The sequence below is a fragment of the Phocoena phocoena genome, chromosome 3 (genome assembly GCF_963924675.1).
Source record: "Phocoena phocoena chromosome 3, mPhoPho1.1, whole genome shotgun sequence".
Lineage (NCBI taxonomy): Eukaryota > Metazoa > Chordata > Mammalia > Artiodactyla > Phocoenidae > Phocoena > Phocoena phocoena.
Window position 1 is genome coordinate 153797796 of NC_089221.1, and position 8881 is coordinate 153806676.

The 8881-nt window shown below is 53.1% G+C and overlaps 1 protein-coding gene across 3 annotated transcripts; it reads left to right on the forward strand.

The window, feature by feature from the left end:
- Window positions 1-1718: 1718 nt before the first annotated feature.
- HNRNPAB (heterogeneous nuclear ribonucleoprotein A/B) lies at window positions 1719-8339 on the forward strand. Of its 3 annotated transcripts, none has more exons than XM_065874774.1 (7): window positions 1719-1969; window positions 2053-2289; window positions 3024-3192; window positions 3918-4076; window positions 4259-4390; window positions 6513-6633; window positions 7732-8339. In XM_065874774.1, exons 2-7 carry the CDS (start codon window positions 2075-2077, stop codon window positions 7800-7802), a joined length of 867 nt encoding a protein of 288 aa, XP_065730846.1. In that variant the 5' UTR covers window positions 1719-1969; window positions 2053-2074; the 3' UTR covers window positions 7803-8339. The 3 variants fall into 3 exon arrangements, with proteins under 3 accessions (XP_065730846.1, XP_065730844.1, XP_065730845.1); XM_065874772.1 differs by lacking the exon at window positions 1719-1969 and adding an exon at window positions 7308-7448 and having other exon boundaries at window positions 2075-2289; window positions 7732-7802; XM_065874773.1 differs by lacking the exon at window positions 1719-1969 and adding an exon at window positions 7308-7448 and having other exon boundaries at window positions 2075-2289; window positions 6513-6615; window positions 7732-7802.
- Window positions 8340-8881: the final 542 nt, after the last annotated feature.

Genomic DNA, 8881 nt, shown 5'->3' on the forward strand with positions numbered 1-8881 from the left:
GTTGGTGAAAGTATTTTGCAAACTGTGAAGCACCATCCAAATGTTGTTATCCTCAGACTTGACATGTCATTGAAAGCATTTCCCAAATTGTGCTAAAGGAATCCATGTGGACAAGAGCAGGAGATTAAGTGAATGTATGCCCTCATTAGTTATGTCCTGTGGCTACACTTGACCTTGATTGCCTGAATTTTCTCCATGGCTTGGCTTGGGCAGCTGTGCCCATTATTGCCTGTGACCAAAACCCTGGTCCTTATTTCTGTGGGTGGGCAAGGGCTGGGGTGGAGGTCGGGTGGTGAGTTTGTTAGGGACTTCCCTGCAAGCCTTACCACCAGATTTCAGTGACATGACCAAGGTTTTATGGAGATACGTGAATTCCAGTTTATGGAATCTAACCTGAAAGTGAAATGGTCAGGTGAGCCTTGGGATGAACCAGAGGCATTTGCTCATCTTGGGGTGGGTGCTCAGCTCTAGGGGGTTGATACCTTGGGGAAAATGCAGTGTTGTGTGGCTAAATATTCAGATTTTTTAAAAATTATTTTTTCAAAATGTGAAATTGTGACATTTCACATTCTCATGGCAACTCCACTGGCTGGCTGACTTAGGGAGTGAGCCTTGGGCCAGGGCTCTGGGCTTGTTTTCTCATTTATAAATTGATTATGGTACCACCTTCCATAGGACTGTTAGGAGACCAGATGAGAAAACAGAATGCCCAGCCTATCACACCGGGCCTGGCAGCAGGATTCCAGTGGGAGACGTCAGCTACTTGTGTTCTGCTGTTGTTTGGTAATCCCCAGGCTTCAGAGGTTTTAATCCTGGTTCATTTGGGGCTTGTCACCCATATGATTAAAAGGAATCGTGGGATTACGCAGGCCTTTCAAGCTTGGTGGTCAAGTAGATAAATATTAAGGGGTTTTGTATATTAGAAAAAGAGAACTATTCTTCCCTTCCCCCAAAACTTCATGATTTCAAGGAAGTGGTACATTTCTCTTAAAAATAGGTTTTAGCAAAAATAAATGAAAGAGTTTAAGTAATCAAAAGTAAAAATTTGATGTCAGTCGTCAACGTGGTGCCAGGCGACCTAAGATTGGGGAACACCGTGGTCCCACCGTTTCTCCCGCCACATCCCGGCCGAGCACCATTGGCAACAGTCACTCGATGAACTCCGCCCCCTCCTCGCTTCTCACCTCCGGGGGAGGCGGCAGAAGTGGCGGGAGCGCTTGGCTTTGACGGCACCAAGGTCAAGGGGGAGGGCGGGATCCGTCCCAATTTCTCCGAACCAAGCTGAGGGCCTTGGCGGGCACTACGCGCCCAATCTCGGAAGGCCGGGTTCTGCACTTCCAGTTGGGGCGACTTCGGTTTCCGAGGCTTCCTTGAGTCCAGTTTCCTCTTTTGGGAAACGGAGTGGCCAAGGCTGCCAATGCTGGATTAGGGCGCACCGGGACGAGGGACTACGGCCTCAGAGGGCGAACGGTCAGTAATGAGCCTCTCCGCCCCTGGGCTCGGGCCGCCGGCCGCTCGGGACAGGGTCATAGGACCACCGGACCCGGCGACCCTCTGCAAGGCCCCGGCTCGCGCGAATTCTAAGATGAGGACAAAGCCCGCCTGGATTTACCGTGAGCGCGCCGCCGCGGCCAATGGGGAGCCGGCGCGGGGTTGAGTGACCGGCTGGCGAAGCCAATGAGCATGTGGTTTGTTGCGAGGTGGCCTCGGCTCCGGCATTATAAAGAGCGCCACGAGTCGGCATTGTCAGGCGGCAGCACCGCGCGGGCCTGGTAGAGCTTCTGTGTTGGTGGCTTTCGTGCAGCGGCGACAGCGGCAGCGCAGGCCGAGGGAGGAAGACGCGAGGTCGCGGCGGCTCCGTCGGTAGACGGGGGAGAGGCCCGGCAGCGCAAGCGTGAGCGCGGCCGAGCCCGCGGTGCCTTCCCGGCGGGTGGGGACGAGCGGGCCCCGCGGCGTCATCGGCGGCGAGGTGAGCGGCCGGGCCCGCGGGTGGCGGGCGGGAACCCGGGCGGGAGCGGCGCCGGCCTGATGCGTCGTGGCTGCTCGTTGCAGGAGCCGCGCGCCACGGCCTAGCATGTCGGAAGCGGGTGAGGAGCAACCCATGGAGACGACGGGCGCCACCGAGAACGGACACGAGGCCGCCCCCGAAGGCGAGTCGCCGGCCGGGACTGGTGCTGGCACCGGGGTCGCGGCTGGCGCCGGAGGCGGGAGCGTGGCGCCCCAGGCCGGCAACCAGAACGGCGCCGAGGGTGACCAGATAAACGCCAGCAAGAACGAGGAGGACGCGGGGTAGGTGCGGCCGCTGGCCGACGGGGGGCGCCGCCTTTGTTCCGGGGCCGCCTTTTGTTGGCGCCACGCGGCGGGGGGAGGGGCGGGCGGCCGGGGCCTGCTCGCGGCCCGCAGAGCAGCAGCCCCGCGCCGCCGGCTTTCCGTGCGCGCCGGAGTTTGCAGGAGTTTGTTGGGTCGACTTTGGCGCCGCCCCGGGGCCGCTGGCTGGCGCCCGGAAGCGGAGTGCGCTCGGACCCGGGGCCCGGCGGGTCGCGGACTGCCTGAGCTGCGTGGGCGGAGTTGGCGCGCGCCAGGGCCTTCCTTCTCCGCCTCTTTTCCAGGGCGGAGTCAAGGCCTGAACTCCTCGGCCCCGGAAGCCTCGAGTTCCTTGAGAGCGAGTGCTCGGAGGTGGCAGGGACCGTAGCGTTTTGATACACGGTTGTTAGACAAATTAGATTCCTTACAGTTGTGAGTGCCCAGGGCCTAGCTCTCCGGCTAGGTTGTGCTTCCTTTTCCCCCACCTCCTTGGGGGTACGGATCACCTGAGGCTTTGTTACGGTCAAGATTGGGTTTGGAAGGGAAGCGGAGTTATGTTAACATCTTCCGGAGGTAGAACCCTGTGGGCCCTAAGGGTAAACCTTTGTTCCGAATGGTGGCTTTATTTACAATCTTTTCAATGAAAGTTTTGCTAGGGCCAATCCTTCCGAAATGAGTTTTCTAAGGCTTGTTTCCCTGTTCTCACCCCACCATTTCAGAAAAATGTTCGTTGGTGGCCTGAGCTGGGATACCAGCAAAAAGGACCTAAAGGATTATTTTACCAAATTTGGAGAGGTCGTTGACTGTACAATAAAAATGGATCCCAACACTGGTCGGTCAAGAGGGTTTGGGTTTATCCTCTTCAAAGATGCAGCCAGCGTGGAGAAGGTAAGCTGGGTACTTTATAATCAGAAGTCTGTGTATTCTATGAGGATACTGTTCTTAGACCATGATTGGCTTATGTGTTTTGCACATGGTTGGGTGCTTTGGGAAAAGCAGAGAGGTTGGGAACTCCTGCTCTCCTTTTTGAAGGGATTAAAAGTAGAGATTAAATGGAGGAGTGAGTGGGCAGGAGTGGTCCAGGCAGATTATGGTTGACCGTTTATTATCTTGTGCCTATTCTGGACCCTGCTGAAGCAGACATTTCATTGAGAGGACTAGAAGAGAGTCCATGGTTGTTAGGAGATAAACATTATTTTACTCATTTTGTAGAAAACAAACCTAAGGCTCAGAAGGTTAAGTAGAAGAAATCACATAGCTAGTAAGGGGTGGAGTGTGAGGATTCCAGCCCTCACAGCCTAGCTCTAGCCTGTGCTTTTAATTATTGCTTTACTTCCGGAGGAGATAGGCCTTAAATTGGGGCTGCCTGGGCAGGAAGAGGGGTGTACGGCATGGGCAAAGACTGGTGGGGGGGGGTTGAGGATAGATTTATAGGTGTTTAGGTAAACCAAGTGAAGTTTGGAGATAGGGTTGGGAAGTCAGATTGGGGGTAGAGTTTGAAGGGAGTGAAGCACATTTTGTGTGCCTGTGTTGGAGTCTTGTGGTTCAAAGAGAAGGTTCTTGTTCAGGGTCATGCTGCTGAGTTAGAACCCAGCTCCCTTCTGTTGGAACAGGTTCTAGACCAGAAGGAGCACAGGCTGGATGGCCGTGTCATTGACCCCAAAAAAGCCATGGCCATGAAGAAAGACCCAGTAAAGAAAATTTTTGTGGGGGGTCTGAATCCTGAAGCCACTGAGGAGAAGATCAGGGAGTACTTCGGCGAGTTTGGGGAGGTGAGTGTGTGGCTTCCGGAGTGGTCTGCCAGCTGCACCGAGGTTGCCTTCTTCCTGGTCCTTGGCACCTTGGCACCTTGGCTGGCTGGAGCTCTTTTTCACTCTGGTGTTCTTGAACGTTTTCTCCTGTGAGTTCCTTATAGGCTCTGCGGTAGGGTCCTGAGCTTTGCTTATGTTTGCAGATTGAAGCCATTGAGCTTCCAATGGATCCAAAGTCGAACAAAAGACGAGGCTTTGTTTTCATCACCTTTAAAGAAGAGGAACCTGTGAAGAAAGTTCTGGAGAAAAAGTTCCACACCATCAGTGGAAGTAAGGTAAGGTGTCCCCAGCTGTGTGTGCTTGGCATTCTGCTGGAGAGCTGGCCTTTGCAGGCGTGGATTAGGCATTGGGTTACCTCCAAGAGTTCTCCAGGGTATACGTTACTGTTTTCTGCACTGTTTGCTGTCCTCATAGGGGAGGGGCAGGTTGTCCTGTCTTTCACGGAGCTCCTAGGCTGGTAGGACAGGATATGAGGGAGGCAGGAGAATACTGGAGGACGGGAGGCTTATATGGGATAGAGTGTGTGCTGAGTAGCCTCTTCAGTTCCTGACTTAAAGGTAGAGGTCATGGTGTTCGGGATGTAGAGTGCAAAGTGTGTAAGTCCTACAGTTAAGGTCTCAGAAGATTCTAAAATTGCCATTTACTGTTTTCTGTGGAGAAGTCTTACCTGCTTTGGACGTTGTTGTAGAGCTTTTATCTTTATCTCCTGCCACAACCAAATCTGTTTTATCTCCATCCCCTTTGGTTACTGGTTAAATTAAGCCCCACCCCAAAGATCCTTTCCAGAGAGCTCCCAGGGTCCTGGCCACCTTAAATCTAGAGTCAGTTTTGACTTCAGATAAGCGAGAGTCCTGTTCAGGAAGCGAGAGTCCTGTTCAGTGAGGGGCAACTCTTCCCTCTGAACTCTGGACGGGAGAGAGGGTAGGTACTTCATGCTCCCTGTGTTCTCCAGTGGCCGAGGCAGTTGGGAGTTGAGGGTGTGGCCCACTGGCAAGGTGTGGCAGGCTCTGCCTGAGCAGGAGTGGCAGCCAGATAAGGTAGGACACACAGCGTGGGGCTCCTGGAAGCCTCAATCCTGGCTGGGAATTTTTGGAAAGATTGGATTTGGGATTGGGCCCCTAAATTTTATGTAAAATGAGATGGGATCATAGGGGCTGTTGGGTGAGACCTCATCCATTAGTGGTTACCCCAGTGGACAGTGACATGGAAAGAGGTCTTTGTCTCTGTGCCATGATGTGAAATGGGCATGAAGAGCCTATTAGGGCACCATTAGTCAAACTGCTAATGGTTGATCTTGAAATAAGTGTATTTTAGCAGGTTGTATTCAGTATTTTTAATTTAGTAGGATAGAAAACATGAGATTGCATCACTCGGTAATTTGCTGATTTTTTGAGTATGCTTGTATGGGGGCATCTTAACGTAAAATTTTTTTTTTTTTTTTGCGGTACGCGGGCCTCTCACTGTTGTGGCCTCTCCCGTTGCGGAGCACAGGCTCTGGACGCGCAGGCTCAGTGGCCATGGCTCATGGGCCCAGCCGCTCCGCAGCATGTGGGATCTTCCCGGGCCGGGGCACGAACCCGTGTCCCCTGCATCGGCAGGCAGACTCTCAACCACTGCGCCACCAGGGAAGCCCCCTAAAATGTTTTTTTAATTGGTCTTAATGGAGAGGGTTATGTGTCAGTGGACTTTCTTTTAAAAATATACTTAAAGCAGGAGCACTTGAAGGTCCATGACCCTCAGAGTTTTGAGCAAGAAGGAAATTGACTCTCTGGGCCCTAAGAAGACACAGATATCTGGCCCATCCCAACAGCACACCAGTGGTTGGAGGAGAAAGGGGGAGCAGTATGGCCTTAGGGAAGGCTGCCCTGAGCTTCAGTGGCTTTCTTTATAAGATGGAGGTCAGGTTTGCCACCTCAATAGTGTGTTTGAGTGGAATGCTTTTATTTCTTCTGGGGGGAAAAAAGAACCTTTTTTCTCTAAGATCCCTTACCTGGGAAGCCTTCTCTGACTCCCTTGCCCAAGGTGGCACCAGATTGACACCTGGTGTGGTGTCTTGCTACACTGGACTGGCATTGGTCCAGCTGTCCCTCTTCTCCCACTTGTTAGAGCACCCAAGGGTGACCATCAGTAGACCTATCCCATTGGGTGTATCCCATTGTTTCAAGCACTCTGGGGAAAGGCTTGAGCCAAAAAGCCCATTGTGTGAGTTTTTCGGTCTGTCTAGATTTTAGTTGTGATTCTGAGAGTTAGTCCAAATGTGGTTTCCCACCCCAGCATGTGTTCTTGAGCAGATAGAGAAGATCCGCCTCCTGAACGTTTGTCAGCGAAGGCCTTCATGCACACTCCCTGCCCAGGGCTTGTCCCACTGGCATGACCCACTGTTCTCTTGGCTTTCAGTGTGAAATCAAGGTGGCTCAGCCCAAAGAGGTTTATCAACAGCAGCAGTATGGCTCTGGGGGCCGTGGGAATCGCAACCGAGGGAACCGAGGCAGCGGTGGTGGTGGCGGAAGTGGAGGAGGTGAGTGGAACCCAGATGAAGATGAGTCCTGTTTCCCTGCCTGCATGGAGCTTCTGTGCCTGTTTTGGGGGCTCTCTTGGCCTCTGGTGCTTGGTGCAGCAGGGTGGGCAGAATCAGGAATGGTTTTCCTGGGTTGAGGCTATGCTGCTGCTGCTGCTGCTGCTTGGAGTAGAAGAGCCCATTTTTCTCATGTGGTCTGGGGCCCCAGGGCAGAGGGGCGTCTGCATCAAGACGGGGTGTGCTTGGCTCTGTGGCTGTCCTGAGTCTTGGTACACCCATGGGTGGGTGGGCTGAAGGGTAGGGCAAGGCTGTGCCAGGCGCTTAACCTCCTTCCGTCCCAGGCCCCTCTGACTCCAAAGCCTGAACTCCATCCTTTTTAAGGCCAAGCTGCCAGGGGGGGTGGGGGTGAGCAGAGGGTGATTTGAATGAGAGTGAGCTGCCTCGGTTGCCCCAGTGAAGTTAGTTTTCCCTCCTGGCCTGGCCTTCTTACCCCCAGCTTGGGTCTCAGGTACAGGGCTGGGCCCAGGGCCCTCCCTCTACACCAGGACAGCAGCCCCTTGGCTTTTCTGAGTTGCCATAGTAACCTCGCCACCCAAAGGGCAGGATTTCCTCCATCCTAGCTCCTGCGTGTGCTAAATGGTCCATGGGCCCCTGTGCCCTGCTCCCCCCCACAGGTCAGAGTCAGAGTTGGAATCAGGGCTACGGCAGCTACTGGAACCAGGGCTACGGCTACCAGCAGGGCTACGGGCCCGGCTATGGCGGCTACGACTACTCGCCTTATGGTTATTACGGCTACGGCCCCGGCTACGACTACAGTAAGTAGGAGAGAGGGAGGCCCCCATCCACTCACCCACCCTGGGAGGCAGGACAGACAGTGCAGGGGCCACTGGCAGCAGGGGCTTTGGAGTCGGACAGGCTGGGCTTTGTGGCCTGGCTTGCTCACTGGAGCTACCCGATTTTGAGCTTTTGGGGCTCAGGAAGGTGGGGAAGATGTCTTATCAGAGTTGTTGGCTCTGGTGAGGATGTATATCAAGCGCCTGGCACAGGAGTAAATGCTCAGTAAGTTGTAGCTGCTCTCATTGTTGTTCTTGTCCCTAGGTCAGGGTAGTACAAATTACGGGAAGAGCCAGCGACGCGGTGGCCATCAGAATAACTACAAGCCATACTGAGGCTTTGGCAGGAGTGTCCGACTGACCGCACACGCTTTGTTTGGATATCGAGTGAACACAATTATGTACCAAATTTAACCTGGCAAACTTTCTATGGGCTGTCCCATGTGCGTCTTATTTAAAATTTCCCCCCTGGAAATCACTCTCCTGTTTAATATATCCAGAGCTCTAGTTGTTTTAGGCAGCGTGTGGTGTCTCGAGGCCAGAGCGGCATTATGGGCTCATTTTTATTACCCAGTTACCCGGAGCCAGATTGGAGGGTCTGCTTCCTGCGGCCGCTCTGCAGCCTGGACCTGTGGACCCTGGTTGTAAAGAGTAAATTGTATCTTAGGAAAACAGTGTCACCTTTTTTCACCTTTAATTTTATATTATTTGTGTCATACATTTCCTATAATGGAAGTGTTAATTTTACTGTACTTTTTGGTACCTTTCGGGAATCTAATGTATTGTAAGGTATTTTACACGTGTCCTGATTTTGCCACAACCTGGATATTGAAGCTATCCAAGCTTTTGAAATAAAAATTTAAAAACCCCCAAGCCTGGGTGAGTGTGGGATATACTGTGAAGGGGGACAGGTGCTCCAGAGCTCCAGTATCCTCCAAGACCACCTAACCTGCATCCTGTCAGGCATAAGCACACACTCTCCACATCTTTGGTTAGTTTCCTTTAATGACTTGGCCCTGCCTAGGACTTGTGCCCCTTTAAAGAAAGTGGAGTGGCTCAGATATTTGGGGCAGCTGTTCAAGGGGATGAAAACAGTACAGTGAGGGTTACCACCCTCAGTGGGGACACTGACCCAGGGCAGTTCGAGTCTGGAGCACCTTGGAACACCTGTCTTGACTTGCCATTGGAAATGGGATTCTCTCTCCCAGCAAAGACAGTGTGAACCTAAAGATAAGAGCAGACACACAAAGGGCCAGCTGGATCTGGGCAAGATGGTGCCCCTCCTGGTTGTAACGGCCCCCTATGGCAGGGCCTGTCTGTTGGCCTGATTGGAGCACCCCAAGTCTAGTGGCTGAGGCCTAAGATAGCTAATTGTAAGACACAGCACTTGGCTGGGGGCTGCAGGTGGATAAAGC